Here is a 27,864-nt window from a genome sequence, read left to right on the forward strand (position 1 = left end):
GCTAGAAACTCAAAGCAACCCTTGTTTGATTCTTTATGGAAAACAACTGCTTAAGGCAGTGCTGCAATCCCAACAGGCAAGAAGGACCAGGTCTTGCATGGCCCTAGTTCTGGCAGCAGGAAATGGTGGGTGCCACAACCTAAATAATGGGTGGCACTGTGATGACTACTTTCTCTGCAGGGAAAAGACTGAAGTTCTGGGGTTGCCTAAGTCTCATCCTGCATTTTTTGCTCTTCCTCCTGTCCTCCTCATACACTCACACTTACATTTGCTTCCCTCCTCCCCCCCATACTACACTCACTTACATTTGCTTTCTCCATACCAACAGCTCTACTGAAAGCCCAAAACGGGTGGACCCTTGAAGTTGATCAGGGAGTGGAAGGTGGGGAGCGGTGAGATCATCAACTCAGACGCAACTGGGCTGACTCACAAACTCTGCCCTTCTGAGGGGGGCCTTCCGAAGCAGTGTTTCCCAGACGTTCCCCAGGCTTCCTATGCCAGAGTGTTTGGGTCCTGGCCAAAATAGTTGCTAAGGTGGGTGGAGTCGTGGAAGGAGCTCCGGGAATGTCCAGAAGGCCTGTCTTCACTACTTGCTAGCTGAATAAATGTGACTTCAGTGATTTTCAGTTAGATTGTGGATGATCTTCAGTTAGATTTGGGCCTTGGCACATAGTCAGTGTACAGTGTTTATTTCCATCCCTTTGTCATCTGCTTCTATGCACTTCAGTTTCCTTATCCATTAAGTGGGACTCATAATGCCAATCCTCTCTGGCTTAATTTTGCATCCCATGCTTTAGGCAGGCTACTTGTGATTACTCTCTGCTTTTTCCTCTGTTGCCTCCAAATGCCTTTTCAGGAAAGAACCTTCTCATAAGGGGCAAGTGAGGGGGAAAAAGTGATCCTCACTGTGCCCTGGCTACTTCTCACCTGTATACTCTTCTCTAGGGAAAGAGGTTCCCTATTTGAAGCTGGTCAGATCCATAGACTAATGTTTCCCAATTGCTGCAGCCAAGTAGCTTCTGGCCTGGTTGTTTTTGTTTCTCAGGCCTACCAAGTGGGGACACAGGATAGACTCCATCCAGTTTGTTGGAAGACTTTGGGCATTAGACCACTGAGATGGCCTTGTTAGTGTCCAGTGAAGGGCCTGGTGCGGGAAGTCTGTGTTCAATAAATAACTGTGGCTCTATTGTTCTTGGGGTGTGAGGGCTAGTGTATGTCAGAGGGTGACGCCCCCTACCACCACACCCAGACTTTTGTTGTTGTTCTCCAGAGACAGTCTTTGACCTCAGGTTATGCCTAGATCCTTAGTGACAGGCATAGGCAGGGACTTAGTTTGCCATTGAAGACTATATATTAAAATGCTACCCCATTACAGGCCAGTTACTCCACTTCTGCCAAGCTGAGAGGCTACCTGGGAGCGTTTTGCTCACTTTGGAGGCTTTATTTTCATATTCTTGACCAAATTAGACTACCCTCTGCTCATTGAGATTGCAAAGGCCACCTCCCAAAGGAAGGCAGTGTGTACCCACAAGGGGTAAGCATTCAGTGACCCCCTGTATGTCAGTGGGTCTGGGTCTGCTTCATTTTTCACACGCTTGGGTCTCAGATGAACTCAATTGTCGAACAAGGAATCTTCTTGGGTTACGAATCCTGCCTTACCTCGTACCTTCAGGCCCCAGTTATGTTATTACCCTTACTCCCACTACTTCCCCTACAGAAAACAGGAGAGCACAGACCCATGACCTTGCCCTTAATGACTCACATTTTCTTCTGAGTTAAGTGGTGGCAAGAATAGAAGTCCCTTTGTGTTTGCTTTCTAATTTTTTTTTTAAACCTAAGATTATTTTTTTCTCCACAGTGAAATTCAGGAAGCCCCAGGTTGCTATCCCTAGAGAAGCAGCAACAGTGGAATGGCAGAAACCCTGAGCAGATTCCAGTTCAGTTTCAGCTGGATGTCTTCACATTTTAGGAGAGCACTTGTTCTGACGGTGAAGTTCTATCTAATAGGGAGAAAGTGTGTATAATACTAGCCTCTCTGGCATGCCTATTCATAATCCAGGCAGGCCTTTCCCTACGGATTGATTTAAGAAAGATTTTTTTTTTAAACATGGTCAAATTAAATATTTGGACCTATGAGCTAGGACTTGAAGATGCTAGATTGACATATCCTGTGGTCTATATGATCTTAAGAAGACACTGGCTTATTTCCTTTTTTTTTAAGACTTATTTATTTGTGCATACAAGAACCAGGCAGGGTACAGGCCAGATGTGCGGGAGGGTGAGAGGATTCACCAGAGACAGAGCGTGGAGCAGAACAGGCAGCCTGACTGAAATACATTGCTGAGGGGAGCAGTGGGTGAGATAGGAGAGGTCTGCTGCACAATGTGGGATTCTCTCCGGCCGGGATCAAACCACAGAGTTTCACAGTGCTTTGCTCACTGGTGGGCCTGCGCCACCAGGGGAGGCCCACTTGCTTATTTCTTTTGAGAATGCATTCTAATATTGTGAATTAAAGATAACTCCTAATCTGTGGAATGTTTATCTGGAATCTCACCTCTTTCCCCAGTTTCCTCCCTATGTGGTTTCTTCCAAAAAGCTCTGTTCTGATTTTGCCCACCCTGCTCAGCACCTCAGGCTTGCTGACCACTGGACAGGATTAAGGCCCAGCTTCCTAGCATAGTTTTCAAGACCTTCCACTTTCCTAGCTTCTGCCCACTCTATAGACCTCATTGTATAGTCCTGCATGTTTGCTTCTGCATCCCTGTCTCCTCTGGGCAATCACATATATTGGTTTCTCTGAGACATTTGGGTATTTTTTCCCTCACTCCCACAACCTCCCTTTTTCAAAATCTGACTTATCCTTAGAATCCAGTGCAAATATTACTTTATTGCATTCATGATTGTGTGCATTGTTTTGTGTTTTATTGTAGTGCCTTATTTCCAGGTTTCTTCTGTTCTGTTATGGCACATCTCAGTGTCTCCCTTGTATATTATAGTTTTCCTGTTGTTTATTGAGTGACTTGGGGTCAAGGACTGGTCCTACAGGTGTGCTGCAACCATAGTTTGTTAAATGTAGTGTTCCATTAATATTGCATGAACTAAAAGAAGAATTATCCATGGGGTCTCCATGAGGTCTAAGGATATAATTTTAAGTGGGAAGGATGTATAAACTTGAATGGAGGAAAATTGCATAGTTATTTTTAGTAATTTTTGACTGAAATTCAGCCCTTCTTTCAATCAAAAATGAAAACCAAAAAACTGTGACTTTACCATCATCAGTGGAAATACAAGATAATTTTATGTCATGATTTAGTTATTGTGGATTTCTCTATCATTTATGTTCAACACAAAATTGAAATTATAGTAATAATAACTGGATGTGATAGTGCTAGGTAATTCATTGCTATGATAATAAATAAGTGCATTTAATTAAATTTTGATAAATATTTCAGTCTAAGTGGTTTCTTTGCATCTACTTTATTACATACATTTACAAATATTTTGAGAAGGGGTCCATAGACTTCACCAGACGCCCAGAACAGTCCAAAGCACAACAAAGGTCAAGATGTAAAATCTGCCTACTTCTGAATGTATATACTATGTGCTCGTGTTCTCTCTTTCTCTCTCTCTCATTCCCTGATTAGTACTGTTTACTTAGCCAGCAGCCTCTTAGTACCCATAGAGTGGATACTAGAGAGGTACATTTCAATTAGACAGAAACTTTGAGGTGGGAATGAAGTTTAAATTACTAAAATGGCCCACTGTCCCTTTTCTACTCTTTCATACCCTATGGTGTTTTGAGGTCTTTCCAACTCTACTCAACAGTGATTTGAGGCTAAATGTTGAGACCAAATTTCAGCCCATTAGGCTTCATTCTCCTTACCTTATGAAGGCCCATTCTATGGTGGTCACTGGATTGGCAGAAAGCCTAGGGTAACACTGAGTCAAGGTGGATAGCCTTGCATGTTGTCTCCCACTGGGGTATTTGCCTTACTTGTTCCTGCTTTCAGGGCCTTTCCTGTCCCATTGTCAATCCTGAAATAGATTTCCTCCCTGGCTCCCTGGTGAGATTTATTTACAAAATTGTTCCCCAGACCTGGTCCTCATCAGACTTGTTTAACTGGCAAAATGGTTGTCTGGCCTCCTCTTCCCCCCTAACTGACCCCTGTGCTCAGGAAAGGTCCAGAGGTGTCAAAGACTGATAAGACTTAATGTTTCACTCCATGGGGATTTGCATTTTTGACTATTCTATTTTTAAATCCTCTTTCCCCCAATAGTATAAGTAGTATGTGAGCATCCTAGAAAATGTAGATTTTTTTTTAAAGAAAGTAGAAAAAAGTCATAATACTGCTACCCCCAAACCTAGGTTGACTAACACTTGGACTTGATTTCCATTATCTGTCTATATAGACTTATAAAATTGGCCTCATACAGTATTGTTGATTACTCTTCCTTAATATTGCTGAAGTATTGTCCATGGACATGAAGTAGTCTCCATGAATATTTTATATGACCATATAATAAACCATCTTATGACTGTAGACTATAGGTTACTTAAACAAAAATATTCAACATTTTAGTAGGGGATATTTCGCTTTTTGATGTAAGAGATATTTAACATTAGTTTAAATTGTGAGATTTAGACTTAGAACCAAAACCCTCTCTTCATCACTTACTAGTGTTGTGACTTTAGGAAAATATATATTTGTCATTCCCAGTGTGGAATGATTGTTCATCATAAATGGGGTAGTATGTATGAAACACCTAGTGAGTAGTAAATCTCCATATATGAAAGCTGATGCTTGTTGTTGCTATTACTATTACCACCATTAAGTTTTTTACCAAAGGAACAAATAAATCTCTACTGATGAAATTTCAGCTATCATCGACCTATGTTAGGGGGATTTATTTGAAAAGGTGGGGGATACTTTTTAAGTGCCTGTGAAATACTATATGTGAGTTCCTGTTATTTTCATCTGAGTCTATGCCTATCCATCTCTATGCTACTCATACCTACCTCTGCTAAGGTCTCTTTCCTCTCTTGTGCCTGGGGAGGCCAATGAAACATAAATACAGAAAGCATTAACAATGCATGCCAGTGTATAAGAATATAGATGTTAATACTGAAAAGGCCCCTGGTGATCACCTAGTGTAATTGCACTCTCCCAACACCCTTCCCCACCATTCCTGCCCTTGTTTATGTGAGGGGAACTAAGGCCTAGAAAAATAATAAGACTTATCCAAGGCTGTAGATTGAACCAGTTACAGTGCTAGGCTAGGAACCCAGTGTTCTTTATCCTGCCCTTAACATGCCTCAGCAGAGACCAGTACTGTAGACAATCCAGGCTGTAAATCAGAATTGGAAGAATGCTGTGGACTCAGGCTGGCTGAAATAGGTGGGGAAGGCTTTCTGGAAACACTTACTTTATTTTGAGATTATCCTGATTTGTATCCATCTGTTTGCCCCTTGCTCTGTGGCAGTGGTTTATCATCATCATCATCATCATCATCATCATCATCATCATCATCATCAGTAAGCTAGTTGGGATCAAAGGCTGAGTTGGTTGGCTGTTTCAGTATTCTCCCTTCCTCCACATCAATATCTAACTTGCTCAGGTCCTTAGCATCCTACTTCCCTCCTTTATGATTGAAAAGACATTTGTCCTTGGCTCTGCCACAAAGCCAGACAACTGACTTGCCTCTTTTGATCTTATCTTAGATCAATGTGCGTGTGACCACCATGGATGCAGAGCTGGAGTTTGCCATCCAGCCCAACACCACTGGGAAACAGCTGTTTGACCAGGTAAGGGAAGGACTCATTGCTTCTTAGCCTCTTCTACTTCTCCCAGTAGCTTTCCCCACAAAGCTCCCTTCTTGGGAGTCTTTTTTACTTGCCCCTCCAAGATAAGTCAAAACAAAGGGAAATTCTATGGGGACTGCACCTGAGGGGGAAGGGGCAAGAAATCATTGTTTAAAAATGAACAACAATGTAAAAAATATATTAAAAATAAAAAAATAGAATGATAAGCATTTGATGATGTCATGTCATGTAACTTATATTATCTGTCATTGATACTTTATTTTTTTAAAGATTTATTTTTATTTATACAAGAACGGGGTACAGACCAGATGTGCGGGAGGGTGAAAGGATTCACCAGAGATAGAGCAGGGAACAGAACAGGCAGACTGACAAAATACACTGCTGAGGAGAGCAGTGTGTGAGACAGGAGAGGTCTGCTTGCCATGTGGGTTTCTCCCCGGCTGGCTGAGATTGTACCCATGCTGCAGATGCTGTGGACAGCTTCTCAGTACGGCGCTCAACCGCCTGTGCCACCAGGGAGGCCCTGTCATTGATACTTTAATTGACAAAATATTTATTTTAGAGAGAAAAAAAGAGACTATCACTGGCAAGATGATGAATTAGTATGACTAAAACTCAAATAAATCTTATTTCTACTCCTTGCCCCCCCCAAACAAAACAAAACAAAACGTAACAAAACAAAACAAAAAGCAAAGGCTGATCCATCTTACTAACAAAGGAAGTCAGTTTGACTTGGACAGCCTATATTCTAGATGGCCCTGAATTAATCCTATCCCTGGTCCTGAACATGGGAGAGTAGAGAAGTGGAGTATGTCACTGCTAAATGCTCTAAAAATTGTTTTATGTGAGCCTTTTATCTCAACTGTGAGAAGTGTAAGTGATCTTTCCTGCTTTCTAATAATGAGGCTTATCAATTAAATGACTTACTTGCATCTAGCTGGTATCCTGCTGGGATTTGAAACTCACTTTCTTACCACTTCACCACCTTGTCTCTGTCATTTTTTTTTTCCTTCTTGGTAGAAGGAAACCAACTTATTCTCCCTGAGGTAGTATGATCTTTATATACTTCAAAGGAACATTGGGACTTAGGTCATCATTGGGAGTGATGAATGTGTTAGGAGGGTGCTTACCTACTGCAGGTATTCCGTGAAGATAATGCTGATTTTTCCCAATTCCAGCCCAAGGGGTATCCCTTTACTATGAATCATCATTATCTGTAGAAATGTACTATATAATACAATAGCTAAGTGGGGAGCACAAAACCTTAGAGCGTTCAAATACTCTTCAGGGGCCAAGGCAATGTGCACCTGTGGCTAGAATTCCAGAGGTGAAAATGGGGGCTCCCATTTTCAGAGGCTGGGACCCTTCCAAATGGGCTGTTAACCCCTTTCTCCACCAGCCTCTGGTGAGGTCAGTGTCTGACATTGTCTAGGATGTAGAGATTACTTGTCATCTTCACAGATACTACAGGCCCTCTTGTTTCTCTTTATCATTTGTACTCTGATTGCCTGTACTATCTGTAAACTCCCCCAGAGTTGCAAAGGGGAAGGAAGAAAGAGAAAGAGGTTGTATTCAAATGAGTTAATTTTATTTCTGTTAATATTCCTGTCAGGTGAAAGGAAAGATACAAGAATAGAGATGAGGCTGGTAGGGGTCTGTTTTCTATTCAGATCTCCATGTAAACAGAGTGAAGGGATGGCTGGAAATCTGAGGACAACTTGCGCTTGCACCCAGCATCCCTGATGTCACATGGTAGAGTGAGAAAACTGTTTATAGCCAATGAGAGTTAACATTTGACCAGGGCTTACTGCATGCCTGGAACATGACAAGTATTTTGTATACCATATCTTTTAAACAAAATCTTCATTTTCCTAAGTAGGCCTTTGGAAAATTTATTTATTTATTTATTTATTTGTTTGTTTATTTATTTATTTATTTTATGATCCAGTTTTATTTTTTTATAATAAATTTTATTTTTATATTCTCCATACAATTGCAACCCCCTTATTTTGACCCCAATCCCTCCCCTCCCGCCCCCTTCCCCCCATAGAATGTCTCTGGTTCATAGTTTTTTGTTGATTTTGATTTTCACTTTCTTATAGTTATTCATTTTCCTGGTCCCTTATTTAAGTTTTCTAGATTCCTGCTATGAGTGAGACCATCCGGTATTTTTCTTTTACTTTCGGGCTTATTTCGCTGAGCATGATCCCTTCCAGCGCCATCTATGTTGCTGCAAATTGCATGTGTTTACCTTTTTTGAATGCTGAGTAATATTCCATGGTATATATGTACCACATCTTCTTGATCCAGTCATCTATTTTTGGGCATTTGGGTTGTTTCCAAAGCTTAGCTATGGTAAATAGTGCTGCTATAAACATAGGGGTGCAGGTGCTCTTTGGAATTGATGTTTCTGTTTGGAAAATTTTTAAACCTCTCTTGGTTAGTTTTCTCATCCAAAGGGATTTTTATGAGTTTATGAAAGTGTGTATTATTTATATTTCATCTATTACACCAAACCATGTTACAGTGGTTTGTAAGGATTTGGAAATTCAAAAAGATAAATTAGAAATAAGTGAGAAAGATAATAAGAAATACAAATAGGACTTTGGGCATTCACACAGCTTTGCTGCAATGACTTCATCCAGGGTATTGAAGATTTGTTCACCTCTCCTTGGCCCAAGGCCTCTCCCTCTCACAACCGTGTTCCGTCAGATTCTCAGTTACACCAAGAAGCATCCTACCTTGATCCCCCTCTTTGCATTTATTGGAACTAGAGGTACTGGAGCAGCACTGTATGTCATCCATCTGGCTTCGTTCAGTCCAGATGTCAATTGGGACAGAAAGAATAATCGAGAACCCTGGACAAACCAGGTCTCAGTGATCAATACAAGTCTTACTCAGTGAATGAAGATGACAGCAAACTGAAGAAAGTCCAGACTTCTAAATGAAATATTTTACTATAAAACTGCTAAAATGAAGGTCTTCCAGAAAGCCATCTGCACAATTTCCCACTTAACCAAAAATAGTTCCCTCTAAATGCACAGAATCATGTTGATGTATTGTATTGTATTGGGGTTTATACTGATTAATAAATACCTGAAACTTGGAAGAAAAAAAAATGTACAAATAGAGAAATGTTATGTGAAACATCTGATCTTTGATATTTAATTAGTGAAAGTACAAATTAGAGAAATTTTTAAACACATTTATTACAATTAAAGTAATATGCTTGTGTTCACATAGTTTGCAAGTGATTATAATGCTAGTTTGAATGCATTTTATTTATATTAAGGTTTTGCTGTTTCCCTTTGCATACAGATTTTTGTATTGGAAAGCTTTTGTAGAGACAGCCTGGTGAAGTCCAAGGGCACTGATAGAAAGTTAGAAATCTCGGGTCCTAGGACTAGACTCTACTCCTGCAAGGCTTTCCCCCTTTTTCCCCTCATTTTCCCCATCTGTACAGTGTCTAACTGATCTCTCAAATCTGGTTATCTCTTAAAAACTTATCCTGGCATTTATTTCTTTACTCCACATCTAATTTCCCATTTCTAACCCTACTATTTGGATTTCAGATGACTCCTTTCTGCAAAAAGTGGGGAAATGTCTCACTTAAATATGATTAACAGTTAGCATATGCTAAAGCTTAGAGAGGGGAAAGCTCCTTGTCAGGGGGCATCTCTTTCTAAACAGACTTCTTATTATTTCTGGGACAAAGGGAGAATGCTGTTAGGCCATTTGCTGCAGATATCAATATAATTCTGAGTAGCAAGTATAGATGGGAAGATATCAGCCAGTGTGGATTTTATGGTGCAGCTGGGAAGCTGAGGCTCCATTGACTTCTGCTCAGACTCCTTCCCAGAGCCCTGCTTCTACATCCTGACACTTGCAAGCCAAATAACACCATCCCCTGCCCTCTATGCTGGGGACTTTGTCCAATTACATTGTCCAGTTGCTGCGGAGGTTGAGGAAGGCCTAATTTTAGAGCCTAGGGCAGAAAAATCCTTGAACCAAAAGGTTTCTTAACTTTGAGAAAACACAAGACCTGGTAATTTTTCATTAGTGTTGATTTGGCTTATTTACTGTGGATATGGTTCTGGGGGAAGCCAAGATGGTAGGGAGCCTTGAGCAGACTGGTATGCTAGTGTTGGGAGACTTGAATCTTTCATACTGGTTGGAGCAAGGGAAGGCAGAAAACAAGGAAATTCATCTGGAAGATCAGCAAGGTTTTGAGAAATATCATTTATTAAACTGCACTAACCCTGGCTAAGTACTTTAATCCTCACATGGATCCTGCTTATAAGAGGTAAAAGAATACACTCTAGGTAATGTAATTAGTAAGTTGTGATAGGGGAGTTCCAAATACAGCTATGGCTGCAAAACTGTGTTTTCCCCCTACTTTACTAAACTGCTTGTGCTAAATGAGGCTGGTTTGAAAAAGGCTCAGAAGTACATTCTCTGTCTTGATATCTCTACAGGGCTGTCATAGGAAGGAGGGTACAGTAATATACTTGAGGTCAAGGGGAAGCACGGAGACTCCATTCATGAAAGCTACAAAGGAAAATCTTTTAATTCAGACAAGGAATCACATATTTGGCACTCTTGGAACCAAGGGAAAATCTGCAAAGATACATGTTCATAGGCTATTGGGGGGTATAATCTCTTCCACTTTCTAACTTGAGGCATAAGGGAGGAAGTCTTTTCTGCCTGGCCTTTGAGATCCATCATTCAAGGAGGCCATTCTGGCAGAAGCTCTGAAGTCATCTGGGAACCTACCAGTTGTCTGGCTGATGGCCAGAGAGGAGGCTCACCAGAAAGAAATCACCCTTTTTGGCACCAAGAGTAATTAACAGGCAACAATGGGAAGCCATAGCTTGAGGAGGCCCAGAACCTAGTGGGAAAGGAAAGTGGGGCTTACAGTTCAATGAGTTTTCCTTTGTTTCTTCTTAAGTGTACTTACAGCTTGAGAATGGAAAGAATATATTTTGCTACAGTGAATTATGTCACTTACCACAATTCTAAAGCCTGAGGTTCGTAAGAGGTCTCTTGATTACCTAGGTGTCACTAGGAGGCAATACTACCACCTGGAGCTCCATTTTGAGAACCCGCTGCCTGGCTCCTCCTCAGCCAGGGTCTCTATTGCTTGCTCCAGTCTACTTATACATGCCCCTTCCCTTCAAGGTTATAAGCTTTAGAAGAGAGATGAAATACAGACTGAATCAATATTGACTGAAGGTCTACTGTGTTTCAAGGAGAATTTTCTGCCTAGCAAGCACCATCTAATGCCTTTACAGAACTTGGAGTGCCTTACTTATGGAAGCGTAGAAAATACTTGCAATTCCCCTCCTACATAGAAGGAAAGAAACACCCTCCAGCCTTCGGTTATGTTTAGAGTTGGTACATAGAGCACGAGATTTAGTTTGAGCGTTGAGTTCAAATTCTGCCCTGCTGTTTACCTCTGTGACCTTACAGACTTCCTCCATAAAAAGATAATCACACTAATCTCAGAGATTTTCTGGCTTTATTTAATCCTTAAGTAAAATGCCTGGTTCCAGGAGGCATTCTGATGTTTGGTTGTTCTTATTAATGGCTATCTAACCAGATAGAAGTTGCACTGGTGGTGGGAAGTCACAAAACTCGGAAGATTTTCTGGCTTAATAAAGTACTTAGGTTTCATGGACTGTTGCATTGAAGGCAGCAATTCTTTTCTGCCAAATTTTATTTTACAAACTAGCTAACATCTATTATTTAATGGCAGTATCCCCCTTTTTATGTCTTATAGATGAGAAACAGAGGCTTAGAGAGGGATAAAGACCTTTCTAGGGTCATGTAGCTAAGAAGTTGTATACTGACTTGAATCAAGGCATAGAGCATTTCCAATTTTCCTAGTGACTGTTGTTAGCTGTGTCCTCTGATCTGGCCTTTGTCTGTCCCCATTCTGAGTGGAGGAACATTTGATTCTTAAATTTAGAACCCTAGCTGAGTGTGTTCTGTGCCATAAAGCAGGTGGCCACTTGAGCACAGGCAGTATAGAGTAGTCGGTGCAGTGATGGTGTCAGCCCCTCCTGGAAATTTTTAGTTGTACATTGATACACTTTTGGGTGGATGGTTGATGCAGCTGCTGCCAAACCCATTAATGGGATTTCAGTTTGGCCATTGATGTAGTTTTGCATATAATTTCTCATGCAGTTTTCTCTTGAGGCTCCAGCCTTGCTTCCTGATCAAGCTCTGTGCTTATGAAGTGGCTAATGGCATCACTAGCTTGTTTAGTCAAACATCCATGGGGGATTTAGTGAGGATTTTCTCAAAAGCAAATCTCTTCCCCTCACTGTTGCCTAGTTTTTCAGTTTATGCTGCTTGAACCCTATAATGATCCACAGTCTATTTGTTTTTCTTTGCTTTTTTTGTTTTTTGTTTTTGTTTTTGTTTGTTTGTTTGTTTGTTTTTGTTTTTGTTTGTTTGTTTGTTTGTTTTTTAGTTTTTGTTTTTTAGGGGGGTGTATGACTAAATAGAATCCACAGCCAGTATCTTGGAAAACTGAAGTCCCGGTCGTTCTAGGTTTATGTGGTAGGTTCTAGTGGCACACCGAGCTGTGGCATGAAGTGTAAACATCAGCCATCAGTGTTACTTGTAGATGTTATCAATGTCATTATTAAAACATAGATACTTAAGCAATTGAATATAAACTTTGTAGCACTGATGAAGACTAAACCGGAGATTTTAAAGAAATTTGTATTTGCAGCCACCTAATTGTACCCTTTCCTCTTGTCCTCTGGGTATATGCATTTAATATTTTCTGCTGTTTAAGAATTTATTCGATGGCAGCTTTGAGAAATGCTAGCTCATGCCAGATGAGCTGGTTGTTTGGGGTCAAAGGGAGCCACGAATGAATTTCTTTCTCAGAGATGGAACCATTTCTCTGAGTGGAATGTTAAGGCCCTAGTAACTTGAACCTAGATACTCTTTCCCACTAGAAAATGAGGTTTCTCTTTCCTCTGGAGTAGAAACTTCGACTGCAAATAAGCAAAGCTTGGCCTCATTTCTAAGTTATAGAAATGTGTCCAAGAGTTGCCTGATCAAATGATTCCCAGCACCCTGTGGACTTTAATTGGAGATTTCCTGATAGCCTGGGTCCTGATATCATTGGTTTTGTGTATTCCTTTTCAATCTCAATTTTGACTTCAGACCATATTTCCCTCCCCTACATTTTTTTTTAAGATTTATTTATTTATTTAGGCACTGGGTACAGTCAGAAGCGTGGGAGGGTGAGATAATTCACCAGAGCCAGAGTGGGGAGCAGAGCAGGCAGACTGACAAAATACACTGCTGAGGGGAGCAGTGGGCATGGCAAGAGAGGTCTGCGCGCCATGTGGGACCCTTGCCAGCGGCTTGGATCAAACTGGCACTGCAGAGGCTGTGGGCAGTTTTACAGCCCAGTGCTCAACAGCTGCACCCGCAGGGGAGGCCCATCCTTTCCCTACACTTACGCTTCCTCACTTTGGGATTTCAGTGGAGGCTGAGAGACGTTGTTCATCTCTCCAAGTCCTAAAGCCTATGGAAGTGGAAAATTGATATGCTTATAATTTCTCTATGTTCATAAGGGAAGAGGTAATACTCAGAGAGATTAAAATTCCCTACTGACACTTAAGTCTTTCTTTTGATAATCACTTTAGGTATTATTTTGTCCAACCTTTCCTCAGAGATATTAGAGATCCTAGAGCAATTTGGGCTTCCATGAACTTCCTCTTATCACAGCCCTACCCATATCACTAGTGTAATGCTATGGTGCAAAAAGAGAGGCTAAGGAACTTGCTCCTAGACCTCTGGAACTGTCTGTGTAGTATGTATCTGTCTCACTCCTTTTTAAAAATTATTCTTACATCATTGTTCATTTTTCAACAATATTTGTTTTCCCCCCCCAACCCCTCTGGTGTAATCCCCATAGAATTTCCTTTACCAATGCACCTGTGCACCATCACCTCATTCCCCTGTGCTCCTCCATCCCTCCCTCTGATCCCTCTCCTTCCTCATCCCCTGCAGGATGTCTCTGACTTATAATTGTCCATTTTTGCTTTGTTGTGTTTTGTACTGCTTTTATTTTTTACACTGATGTCTTATTGGGTTTCCCTATATTCCTGCTATAAGTGAAACCGTCCAATATTTTTCTTTTTCCATCTGGCTTATTTCACTGAGCATAATTCCTTCTGGCTCCATCCATGTTGCTGCAAATGGCATGAGTTTATCTTTTTGATTGCTGAATAATATTCTATTGTGTATATATACCACATGTTCTTGATCCAGTCATCTATTTTTGGGCATTTGGGTTGTTTCCAGGTTTTACCTATTGTAACTAGAGCTGCAATAAACATTGGGTATAGGTGTTCTTTTGAATCACTGTTTTTCTGTCCTTTGGGTAGATCCCTAGGAGTGGAATTGCTGGGCCAAATGGTAGCTCCATTTTAATAGACTGAGGAACCTCCAGACAGCCTTCCATAGTGGTTGGGCCAGTTTGCAGTCCCACCAGCAATGTAGTAGAGTTCCTTTTTCACCATATCCTCGCCAACATTTGTTGTTGCTAGTATATATGTATATATATATATATATATATATATATATATATATATATGTCATTCTTACTGGTGTAAGGTGGTATATCAATGTGCTTTTGATTCACATTTCCCTGATTATAAGGGATGTTGAACATATTTTCATATGCCTGTTGGCCATTTGCATTTCCTCTTTGGAGAAATGTCTTTTAAGTTATTCTGCCTGTTTCTTTCTTTTTTTTGAAGACTTTTTTATTATTTATGCATACAAGAGCTGGGGTACCAGACAGAGATATGGGGGGTGAGAGGATTCACCAGAGACAGAGTGGGGAACAGAACAGGCTGACTGACTGAAATACACTGCTGAGGGGAGCAGGGGGCAAGACAGGAGAGGTCTGCCTTGCCATGTGGGATGCTCCCTGGCTGGCCAGGGGATCGAACTTGTGCTGCAGAGGCTGCGGGTTGCTTCATAGTGCGATGCTTAACCCCTTGTGTCACCAGGGAGGCCCCATTTCTGCCTATTTCTTTTCTTTTTTTTTTTTTTTAATAGAGGCATGCTTTATTTACTTGTTTTACTGGTTTGTTTGTTTGTTTTTTTTTGTTTATACATGCACTGGGTACAGTCAGAAGTGCGGGAGGGTGAGAGAATTCACCAGAGCCAGAGCGGGGAGCAGAGCAGGTAGAAGGACCGAAGTACACTGCTGAGGGGAGCAGCGGGCGGCAGGAGAGGTCTGCGCGCCATGTGGGACCCTCCTCCGGTGGCCGGGGAGCAGCCGGGGATCGAACCGGCACCGCAGAGGCCGCGCGCAGCTTCGTAACCCAGCGCTCAACCGCTGCGCCACCGGGGAGGCCCTCTGCCTATTTCTTGACTGGAATATTTACTTTGTTTTTGTTGACCAGTGTGAGTTCTCTGTATATCTTTGTGATCAGTCCCTTATCAGTTGTATGGAGTGCAAAATGTTTTCCCAGTCAGTGACCTGTCTCTTTGTTTTGGTTAATGTCTCTTCTGCTGTACAGAAGCATTTCAGTTTGATGTAATCCCAGGTGTTTATCTTTTCCTTCCTTGACTTTCTTTGCTTTGGGTGTTGAGTCTGTCTCACCACTGTTCTTCAATATACTAGAGGTCCTAGCCAGAACAATAAGACAAGAGAAAGACATACAAGGAATCCAAATAGGGAAAGAAGAAGTAAAACTATCTCTATTTACAGACAAATTGATAACATATAGAGAACCCTAAAAACTCCACAGAAAAACTACTCAAAATAATCAACCAGTGTAGTAAAGTAGCAGGATATAAAATCAACACGCAAATGTCAGTAGCCTTCCTATACACAATCAATCAATCTGAAGAAGAGGAAATCAAGAAAACCATCCCTTTTATAATGGAAACAAAAAAATCAAATACTGGGAATAAACCTAACAACAGAGGTGAAGGATCTATACAAAGAAAATTTTAAAACACTGTGAAAAGAAATAGAAGAAGACACAAGGAAATGGAAAGAATCCCTTGCTCATGGATTGGAAGAATCAGCATTATTAACATGGCCATCCTACCAAAAGCAATTGACAGATTCAATACTATTCCAATAAAAAATCTCAATGACATTCTTCAAAGAATTAGAACATATACTGATGAAATTCATATGGAACCACAAAAAACCGTGAATAGCCAAAGCCCTACTGACAAAAACAAAGGAGAAAGGAGGTATCACACTTCCAAACTTCAAGCTATATTACAAAGCCTTAATAATTAAAACAGTTGGTATTGGAACAAAAACAGACACACAGACCAATGGAACCAAATAGAGAGCCCAGAAATAAAGCCTCATTTATATTTACAACAAATCTTTGACAAAGGAGCAAAGAATATGTAATTGAACATGGACAGTTTGTTCACTAAATGGTGCTGGGAAAACTGGACCACCACATGTAAAAAAGTAAAACTGGACCACTACCTCTCACTGTGCACAAAAATCAGTTCAAAATGGATAAAAGAACTGTACATAAGACCTGAAACCATAAAATATATAGAAGAAAATATAGGTAAAACACTAGAAGACATAAATGTCTCACTCCTTTTTAATTCTGGGATCTCTTAGAGTCCACCTGTACTATTGGTACAAACGAAGGCCAGTTGCTGCTCTACCAGTTCTGTTCCCAGTCTGCTGGTTCCAAGTCCACTCTCCTGCCACAACCTAGCTACTAGCATCCTCACCCTTATTGGTGCTTCAGCATCTTCAGTGGGTCTCTTTCTCTCCAGGGGCTGAATTGCTTTCTTGGAACGTCTCTTTACAACCCTTTTGTAACCATGTGGAAAATCATTAGAATTATTGATCTTACTCTATCTTAGATCTCAGGTGAGCTAAGAGATGCTTCAAAAAGTCTTTTCTGCATATACCCTCCCTTCATTATATTCAAAGAAAAAAAATCTATCACATTTCAGCATGAGTATTTTGTATTCTTCACCTAGAAGCTGCTGGCAATTCCTGCTGCTTATTGACTTAGACTCAGGGACTCAACTTGCCATCAAATCTTGGTAGTCTTTTAGTCTTATCATACCACTCTCCCCCATTTATTTTTTTCAAAACTTGTCCACAGTTACTCAAGTCAGCAAGATGTGGGTGGGAATGGGATTGTCTTCCTTAACCAATTACAAGTAATCTAATTAGTAGAATGAGAGAATTTGGGAAACAAAATAAGCCATTTATACCACACTACTTGTGGTAGATGAGGAAGCTTGGTTTATGGGGAAGCTAAGACTCAGAGGGGTACGTGTACCCTCAGATCACACAAGTGGGAGACAGAAGTGAGACTTCCTCAGGTTTCCTGATTTAAGCTATGGAAAGGAAGGGTGACTACCATGTATATGTCAGTGAGCAAAGAAGGTCAATTACTTAGGGATATGGCTTCTCTTCAAAGTGGTTGTTGACTGAGCTAATATGAAAGCCAGGAACCATATCTAGGTGGAGAGATGGTCAAAGTTAACTATCTGGGCCAAAAGATTCACAAGGCATCTAGTCACATCAAGAACCCTACAGAGAGCCCCTAGGTTGACGGCCCGCCGGTTGGGGTGAGGCTTCAGTGGAAGTGTTGCAACAGGGTGGTCCCCAGGAAAGGGGGAGGTTCCCTGTTGCAGAAGGAGGCCTCGCACCGAAACTCGGCACTATCAGCTGCCTGTTTGGAGCTCTGCCCCGGAATCCTACTAAAAGAGTTTGTTATGGAATCTTGACCTTAGAGGGGCGGAGCAACATGGCGGCGAGGAGACGCTGCGAGTAAGATCTCCCATTAAAAAAAGTTAATAGGGAGGAAAAGCGGCAGGTCCCAGTGAGAACTGGGACACGGAAGATAAACGGACGACTCCAGCAAACTGCCCGAAGAAGAAAGTTGCCATAAAAGAGGACGAGAAGGGAGGGAAGCACAGAACCCTGCTCCCCTCCCCCGCCCACAGAGGCGGCACTCTCCGACCGGCAGAGACGAGGGAAACAACAAACCAAAACGCCCAACAAGAAAAACGGATGCAGCAAGTGGGACTGTGAGTGGAAAGGAACTATTTCAGCCACCACACCCTGTGAACGGGAGCTAAGGCGAACCCTGCAGGATCCGCCGCGGAGGTGAGCTCCAGGCGCCATTAAAGAGAGCCCCGCCCACCAGGAGGAGACCAGCACCAGCACACAGCCCGGCCGCCCGGTAAGCTTGCGCGAAAGCAGCACTCGGATTGCAGCTGCCCAGGGCCCTGTGCCTGCAACCTAGGCTTGCGGGGAGACGGACGGAGGCCCTCCCTGAGTGAGCAGGAACAAGGTGCCCAGGCAGGGGAGCGGGATTCAAAAGGCGTCATTCCCGCGTCACTGATCTGGGCTACAGCCCGCGACCTGGAACTGAGGGCTTTGGAACTGAGACCCGGGCGGAGGCCCTCCCTGAGTGAGCAGGAACAAGGCGCCCAGGCAGGGGAGCGGGATTCAAAAGGCGCCATTCCCGCGCCACTGATCTGGGCTAAAGCCCGCGTCCTGGAACTGAGGGCTTTGGAACTGAGACCCGGGGCACGAAATTAGGGGCGTGGGTTCCCCACGACGGTGGGGCACAAGGCAGACACAGCACCCCAAAGCCGTTGAGGTGTACCCTACCATCCCCGCTCTGCTCCCTGTCCCACGGGGTGGAAAATCAGCTCCCCAAGGGCTCTAGGAGAGATCTCTGGTGCCACCTAGCGACTTGACCCCAGCACAGGCTACTGAAGGAGCTAGTGGCCAGCTAGGGAGTTAGCCCACACCGGGCCCCTTCTGAACAAGTAGTCTGAGCCCACAGGGAGAGCGAGCACCCACAGCCGGGGCAGACCAGGCGCGCAGAATAGTGTGCCTGAGACCAGAAGCGCAGGGAGTGTGTCCCACATCACCATTCTAGAACAGTGACATTTCTACAGTAAAGACTACCTGCAGAAGGCTTCCTCAGGAGCCAGAGGTGAGCGGGGGAAGTTCGCCCACGCCAGACCCCCTCTGGCCTGCAGTCCAAGCCCAGAGGGGAGCAGGAACCCACCGCCGGGGCAGACCAGGCGCACAGGGGAGTGTGTCCCCACATCGGCATTTTAGAACAGGGACCTTTCTCCAGTAAAGGCTGCTTGAAACTGACAGATGACTCCTGGAAGAACCAGAGGGGAACAGAGAAGCCCACCCAAGATGCCGGCAAGTCCCAACAACACAGTGTCCCAACGCATACGGCAAATTAGAAAACAGACAGTAGGGAGGAGAAGAACCACACGCAACCTAGCAACTCTCCAGAGAAAAAGCACACCACAAAAAGAAAGCCAGCCCCCAGATTGCAACGACAATAACTTGGAAGAATTTCTGAGCCTTCCAGAAAGAGAATTTAAAATTGCCGTGATTAAAAAACTGACAGAAGTCATAAAGGAAAACAATGATAAGGGAAAAATAATCAACGATCAGAAGAATGCAATTGAGTCCCTAGAGAGGGAAAACAATGGTCAGAAGAAAGAAATTGAGTCCCTAAAGAGGGAAGTAAAAGAAATGCAGGAGATCAAAGAATTAATGGAAGAACTAAAGAATTCTGGGAAAAGCAATGAAAGCAGAATAGATGAAATGGAAGAACGAATAAGTAATCTTGAAGACACAGAAATAAAAAGAACCAAAACAGAAAAGGAAAGAGAAGTACGAAGGAAAAAGAATGAAGAAAGACTTCGGGAACTATCTGACTCCATGAGGAAAGGAAATATAAGAGTTATAGGAATACCAGAAGGAGAGGAGAGAGATGTAGGAACAGAGAAAATATTCAAAGAGATAATTGAAGAGAACTTCCCAAATGTGAAGAAGGAGCTGAAAATTGATATACAAGAAGCAAGAAGAACACCAAACTTCCACGACGAAAGGAAAAATACAGCAAGACACATAATAGTAAAGCTCCCAAGAATCCAGGACAAGGAAAAAATAATGAAGCTGGCAAGAGGGAAGAAACAGATAACATTCAAAGGAAAACCAATCAGGCTGACATCAGACTTCTCCGAAGAAACACTACGGGCAAGGAGAGAGTGGAGGGACATAGTCAACAGACTCCAAGAAAACAGATGCCAACCAAGAATACTCTATCCCGCAAAGCTCTCCTTCCTCTTTGAAGAAAGAATATGGACCTTCCCAGACAAACAGAAACTCCGGAATTTCATTGCAACTAAACCCCCACTCCAAAAAATACTACAAGGAGTCCTAAAGCCAGAACCTCAGAGCGACGAATAACAATGAAAGAAGGCCCAAAAAAAAAAAAGTTATTAAAAGAATAAATAAATAAAATCAAAGACAAACACAATGGCAAATACAGATGTTAACATATCAATATTAACTCTAAATGTAAATGGACTAAACTCTTCAATAAAAAGACACAGAGTTGCAGCCTGGATTAAGAAACAAAACCCAACCTTTTGCTGTCTCCAGGAAACACATTTAGCTACAAAAGATAAAAATAGGCTCAAAGTTAAAGGATGGAAAACAATCCTACAAGCAAATGGACCAAAAAAGAAAGCAGGAACAGCTATACTTATATCAGATAAAACAGATTTCAAACTCAAAAAGATAAAAAGAGACCCCAATGGTCACTACATTATGATCAAGGGGACAATACTTCAAGAAGAAATAACACTCATTAACATATACTCACCAAACGAAGGAGCACCAAAATATATCAGACAACTGTTGTCCTCTCTGAAAACAGACATCAGAGAAAACACATATGTAGTGGGAGACTTCAACACACCACTATCAACAATGGATAGATCAACAAGACAAAAAATAAGTAAAGAAACCAAAGCTCTAAATAAAGACCTAGAGCAATTGGGCTTAACAGACATCTATAGAACACTAAACCCCAAAAAAACGGAGTACACATTTTTCTCAAGCACACACGGATCATTCTCCAGGATCGATCACATACTGGGGCACAAGACAAACATCAACAGATACACCAAGATTGAAATCATATCAACCATCTTTTCTGACCATGAAGGCATCAAACTAGAAATAAACCATAAAAAGAAGGCAAGGAACTTTCCTACCTCATGGAGATTAAAAACCACACTACTGGAAGACCATTGGACTAATGAGGAGATCAAAGAAGAAATTAAAAAATTTTTTGAATTGAACGACAAGGAGGACACCAATATCCTAAATGTATGGGATGCAGCAAAAGCAGTAATAAAGGAAAATATATAGCAATAGAAGCTCACATCAAGAAACAAGAAAGAACGCAAAGAAACAACCTAATCTCGAAGCTCAAAGATCTAGAAAAAGAACAACAAAAAAACCCCAAAACCAGTAGAAGAAAAGAAATAATAAAAACCAAAGCAGAAATAAATGAAATTGAAACTAAAAAAACAATCCAAAAGATCAATGAAACCAAGAGCTGGTTCTTTGAAAAAATCAATAAAATAGACAAACCCCTAGCCAGGCTCACAAAGGAAAAAAGGGAGAAAGCACAAATAAACAGGATCATCAATGAAAGAGGAGAAATCACAACGGACACAGCAGAAATCCAAAGAATAATCAGTAACTACTATGAACAGTTATATGGAAACAAGTTTAACAATCTAGAGGAGATGGACAAATTCCTACAACTCTACAATCACCCAAAGCTAGATAAAGAAGAAATAGAACACCTAAACAGACCAATTACAATTAGCGAAATTGAAATGGTAATCAAAAACCTCCCCAAAAACAAAAGCCCAGGACCTGATGGATTTACAAATGAATTCTACCAAACATTCAGAGACGAATTAGTGCCTATCCTTCACAAACTCTTCCAAAAAATTGAGAAGGAAGGGACAATACCAAACACGTTCTATGAAGCCAACATTACACTAATACCAAAACCGAACAAGGACAACACAAAAAAGGAAAACTACAGGCCAATCTCCCTAATGAACACTGATGCAAAAATCCTCAATAAAATTTTAGCCATCAGAATCCAACAATGTATCCATAAGATAATTCACCACGACCAAGTTGGATTCATTCCAGGGGCACAAGGATGGTTTAACATCCGAAAATCAATCAACGTTATCCAACACATCAACAAAAAGAAATATAAAAACCATATGATAATATCAATAGATGCTGAGAAAGCTTTCGACAAAGTGCAACACCCATTCATGATAAAAGCCCTTGAAATTCTTGGGATACAAGGAACATACCTCAACATCATAAAGGCCATCTATGACAAGCCAACAGCCAGTATCATTCTCAATGGTGAAAAGCTGAAAGCAATTCCATTAAGATCTGGAACAAGACAAGGATGTCCACTCTCACCACTGCTTTTCAATATAATACTGGAACTCCTAGCCAGGGCAATAAGACAAGAGAAAGACATCCAAGGAATCCAAATAGGAAAAGAAGAAGTCAAACTATCACTATTTGCAGACGATATGATATTATACATAGAGAACCCCAAAAACTCCACAGAAAAGCTAATTCAACTCATCAATCAGTTCAGTAAAGTGGCAGGATACAAAATCAACACGCAAAAGTCAGTAGCCTTCCTATACACAAACAATAAATCTGAAGAAGAAGAAATCAAAAAGACCATCCCTTTTGTTATTGAAACAAAAAAAAATCAAATATTTGGGAATAAATCTAACAAAAGAGGTAAAGGACCTATACAAAGAAAACTATAAAACACTGTTAAAAGAAATAGAAGAAGACACAAAGAAATGGAGAGACATCCCCTGCTCATGGATTGGAAGAATAAACATTATTAAAATGGCCATCCTTCCAAAAGCAATATACAGATTCAATGCTATTCCAATCAAAATTTCAATGTCATTCTTCAAAGAAATAGAACAATTATTGATGAAATTCATATGGAATCACAAAAAACCCCGAATAGCCATAGCTCTCCTGAAAAAAAAAGAAGGGAATGGAGGCATCAGACTCCCAGACTTCAAACTATACTACAAAGCCATAATCATCAAAACTGCATGGTATTGGAACAAGAACAGACATACAGACCAATGGAATCGAATAGAAAATCCAGAAATAAACCCACAGATTTATGGTCAACTAATCTTTGACAAAGGAGCAAAGACTATGCATTGGAGCAAAGAAAGTTTGTTCAATAAATGGTGCTGGGAAAACTGGGTCGCTACATGCAAAAGAATGAAGCTTGACCACCACCTCACACCATACACAAAAATCAACTCAAAATGGATTAAAGAACTAGACATAAGACCTGAAACCATAAAATATATAGAAGGAAATATAGGCGAAACACTACGTGATTTGCACATCAAAGACATCTTTACAGACACATCACCCAAAGCAGTGATAGTGAAGGCAAAGATAAACAGCTGGGACTATATCAAATTAAAGAGCTTTTGCACAGCAAAAGAGACAATAACAAAAACAAAGAGAAACCCCACCAACTGGGAGAACATTTTTGCACACAACACTAATGATAAAGGACTGATCACAAAAATCTGCAAAGAGCTGATGAGACTCAACAACAACAAAGAAAATAATCCAGTCAAAAAATGGGCAGAAGAGCTTAAAAGAAACTTCTCTGAAGAGGAAATGCAAATGGCCAACAGGCATATGAAAAAATGTTCAACATCACTTGTCATCAGGGAAATGCAAATCAAAACTACCATGAGATACCATCTTACACCAGTGAGAATGGCACATATTAAAAAAACTAGCAACAACAAATGTTGGCGAGGGTGTGGAGAAAAAGGAACTCTTCTGCACTGTTGGTGGGAGTGCAAACTGGTCCAACCACTGTGGAAAGCTGTGTGGAGATTTCTGGACCTACTAAACATAGAGCTTCCATATGACCCAGCAATTCCACTCCTAGGCATTTACCCAAAGGACACAGAAACATCAATTCCAAAGAACACCTGCACCCCTATGTTTATAGCAGCACTGTTTACAATAGCTAAGCTTTGGAAACAACCCAAATGCCCAAAAATAGATGACTGGATCAAGAAGATGTGGTACATATATACCATGGAATATTACTCAGCATTCAAAAAAGATAAACACATGCAATTTGCTGCAACATGGATGGCGCTGGAAGGGATCATGCTCAGCGAAATAAGCCAAAAAGAAAAAGAAAAATACCGGATGGTCTCACTCATAGCAGGAATCTAGAAAACTTAAATAAGGGACCAGGAAAATGAATAACTATAAGAAAGTGAAAATCAAAATCAACAAAAAACTATGAACCAGAGACACTTTTAGGGGGGCGGGGGCGGGAGGGGAGGGATTGGGGTCAGAATGGGGGGCTGCAATTGTATGGGGAATATAACAATAAAATTTATAAAAAAAAAAAAAAAGAACCCTACAGATCCTTAAGCCCCTATGAACCTTTGGCATTAAGAGAGAGAATCATAGAAAAGATAGGGTCCAGGTGTTGGACTCATACACATTAGGATTCTAGCATAGACTAGGGTTCTAGACATGTTTCCCAGTAAACTTTAGTTTCTTCATGTACAAAATGAATATAACAACTATCTCAGTGCTCTTCAGTTTTCAGTGACTGGTAAATAATAGATACTTAAATATGGGGGCCTCTGAAGCTATATGTTGTAAACTCTGAGGGTGACTATGGGACTTGACTTTGGATGCATACTAGAATCTTTGTGCATTCAGTGGAAGGGTGTGTAGTTTGGTTTGTGTGTGTGTGCATGCATGTGTATGTGTTTTGGGAGAGATAATGATTTATTCACAGGGGAGGATATCACAAACACTGGGTCCACTAGGAGTCTGGGCTCTGCATCTTGCATGAAAGCCACTTCAGCAGGTGGGAATTTAAAGCAGACCTTAAATTATATATAGATACAGAATAAGTCCAAATCCTGAGAAAGTATTTTAGTGATCCATGGGGCATGTGCTAAGCCTGGTTCTTCCTGGTAGGTAGGTGGTAAATGTGAGCTAGCATCCCAGATACGGAAGATGAAAGTGCATGATTCATTCAAGAGGTTACTCACAAGGACACTCATTGTAAAGGACTTTATGAAATTCAGCAAACAAAAAGGACAATAGATAAACATATCCCAGTGGAGAAAGAAGAGAAATGAGTCCAAAATACAAGCAGCTCTTTCCCATCATCATGTTCTTGAATATTGAGAAGAAGTGGCACCATATGATGGTCAATGCTGAGCATTCTTAGTCCTCAACAAGTGCCAATCTTCCTGCTACTATTCCTGGAGTAAAAAGATATGCCCTGTTGACAGATGTGGAGCTGACTTGGCCAATTGAGATGTGTCTTCTTGGATTGAGTTGAAGTGGCATCAAGAGCCATCCAGGACACCAAACCACTTACAACTTTAATTCTACTCCTTCACATGGGAATGAATGATACTTAGTGTTACAGAGCCATCTCCATAAAATGGGGAGGTACCATGTTTCCAATCCCACTTAACAATGGGTGAAGCTGAGCAGCCAGGAAGGCCGGTGGGCTAAGGAAGAGTACTCTTGCTTCTATGCTTATGCTTGGTACTGCTGGGAAGAAGACATAGAAAGAGACACAAGGAGGAGACATACAGAGACACTTGAAAGAGACACATGGGTGAGGGACATGTGGGGAGGCTGACAACAGCAGCCTTTATCTTAGTGTGTGTAGTACCAGCAAGGCACAGAGCAGATTCTCTATGATCGGAGCAGACAGGTAAAGGAGAGTCCTGGAGCCCTTGGTGACTTTTCCAGGCTTTTCTTGAGCTTTTTACATCATATGTAGTGCAGCGCCCAGGTACACGGCAGGCCTCCCAGCCCCTCGCGAGTCTTCACTCTTTCTTGGCTCTCTAGCATTCTCTTGTAGGCTCTTCTCTGCTCTTCTGCTGAAGTTGCTGTTTCTGCTCTCGTTCTCCTTTCTGCTACTCTTCTGGTTCCACTCTTGCTCTTTGCTGCTTCCACCACTGCTGGTGTCCCGGTGATTCCACCCTTATAAGCCCAGTCTCTCAGCCCTGGTGGACCCACTTACACATGCCCACACCATACTATAGGTGTCCGCCATTAGGCATGTGTGCAAGCCCATGGGTATCTATCATTAATAATAATGGCAGGAGGGTGGAAAATCATGATAATTTTCATTTACCCTACAATGTGTTATCTCCTTTTGTCCCAGTTTTCTGGGACCTTTTCAGCACCCCTTCCCTATGATTCTCCACCAGAAGGTGCAACCTTGTTGCCAAAAAAAAAAAAAAAAAAAAAAAACTTGTGACAAGCTTTTGGGCCTCATTGGCCCTGCTTCATGCTGACCCTGTCTGCCTGGGCATTTGCCCATGAGGGGATTGGTAATTTTCTGATTTATTGGGAAAAATATCCTCTCTTCTCTTCCCTCTTTATGCACACTAATTTTATTAAAGTTCTTTCACACTAGAAACACTGGTGTAGGGTAAGTAAAAAGCATCAGGCTTTTCCATGCTACCGCCATTAGATTAAATGCATGCCTGATGGCAGACACCTGGAGTAGGGTGTGGGCATGCATAGGTGGGTACACCTGGGCTGAGACAGGCTTATAAGAACAACAGACAAGAGCAGCACCAGCAGAGAAGCAGAGAGGCCATGAGAGATTGCTGGAAAGCCTAAAAAGAGTGAAGATTCGCAAAGGGCTAGGAGGCCTGCCAACATCCTGCACCCCTGGCACCCCTGCCTGCTGTGTACCTGGTAAAATGTCAAATAAAGCCTAAAAAAGCCACAAAGGGCTACAGGACTCTGTCCTACACCCGTCTGCTTGGATCATAGAGGACCTAATCCGGCCTTCCTGCTCTGTTTTATATTCACCTCACCCCACCACAAGTCCACCCCCCAAAAAGAAAAAAAAATAAGGCAGACTTGTTAGGATGTGGCTCGGCTTCATTGCCTTCATCCCCAGTAGTGGGTATGTTGGCGTTGAGCCTTCAGGTAGAACATGCTACTGCTAGGGACTGGAAACATATCCTATCTTTTTCTGCTGACCTCCCTTACTCCCCACTACTTAGCCAGGAGGCTCAAGAAACTTAATGGAGTCTCAGCTGAGGTACTTATCCTGTTTCCACCTTCATTCCCACTCAACCTATGTAAGTAGTAAGGTGAAATATGATTTTGGCTCTAGTCAGGGCTGGGGAAGAAGCATCTCAACCCCAGGAACAACACAGCATTGGGGTGTATAGCAGTACCTTTTCTGTCTCCTCCAACATTCTTTTTTTGGGATATTGTACATGGGACTCCACCTGAAAGGTGTGAGTATTATTCCTAGTTGCTTAAGATAAAGGAGCAACCCAAGAGTGTGGTAGAGAGAGGGAGGTGGAAGAATGCACTGGATTTGAATGGGTTTGGAGTAAATAGAGATGACTGTTACTAGCAGAAATTTCATTTCTCTAACTCTTGCTTTCACAATCTGTAAAATGGGCCTAATTGTAATTATAAGATTATTGTGAAAATGAAAGGAAATAATGTATATAAAGTTATTATTGTGCAGTAGTGCTCATAAGTAGTAGATCCATTCGCTACCTCAGCAGAAAGTTGCTAACATCACTTTTTGACTGTTATCCAAGTGTGTCTTCTTGCCAGATCCTGGGTACCTTATGTCCTTTAAAGTCAGAGAACATATTGGCTCCACTTTTGTGTCCTCTGTGCCTGGCACAGAGTAGGCATTCAAATAGTAGTTGTTCTGTGTTTTCTCTTCCAGGTGGTGAAGACTATTGGCCTGAGGGAAGTCTGGTTCTTTGGTCTGCAATACCAAGATACTAAGGGTTTCTCCACTTGGCTGAAACTCAATAAGAAGGTAACTGCTTACTTTCCTGTTGGGTTTGCAATTCTTTATTCTACCAGTTCTTGCTTAGGGAGGTAGCAAGTGCTAGCTGAGAAAATCAGGGTGCCTAGGGCTATGTTTTACACTGGGCAATTTGTTAATCACTGAATCAGATTTATAGCAGAGGACTCAGCCAAGGCAAAATCTTTCCTGTGTTTCCACTTTGACTTCTAACAGTGAGAATGGCCAGTGTTGATGAAGAAGGAACTCTTCCCTTCCTACTAG

General features: G+C 41.6%; 1 protein-coding gene across 1 annotated transcript in view; it reads left to right on the forward strand.

The window, feature by feature from the left end:
- The window catches only part of MSN (moesin), a gene marked incomplete at both ends in the record, with an annotated part of 74,650 nt that overhangs the window by 34,231 nt on the left and 12,555 nt on the right, over positions 1-27,864 (forward strand). The window contains 2 exons of the mRNA XM_084258154.1: positions 5,720-5,803; positions 27,517-27,612. Of these exons, the coding sequence (XP_084114280.1) occupies positions 5,720-5,803; positions 27,517-27,612 (180 nt within the window). The remainder of the gene's footprint in view (positions 1-5,719; positions 5,804-27,516; positions 27,613-27,864) is intronic.

Source organism: Talpa europaea (genome assembly GCF_964194135.1).
Source record: "Talpa europaea genome assembly, chromosome: X".
Taxonomy (NCBI): domain Eukaryota; kingdom Metazoa; phylum Chordata; class Mammalia; order Eulipotyphla; family Talpidae; genus Talpa; species Talpa europaea.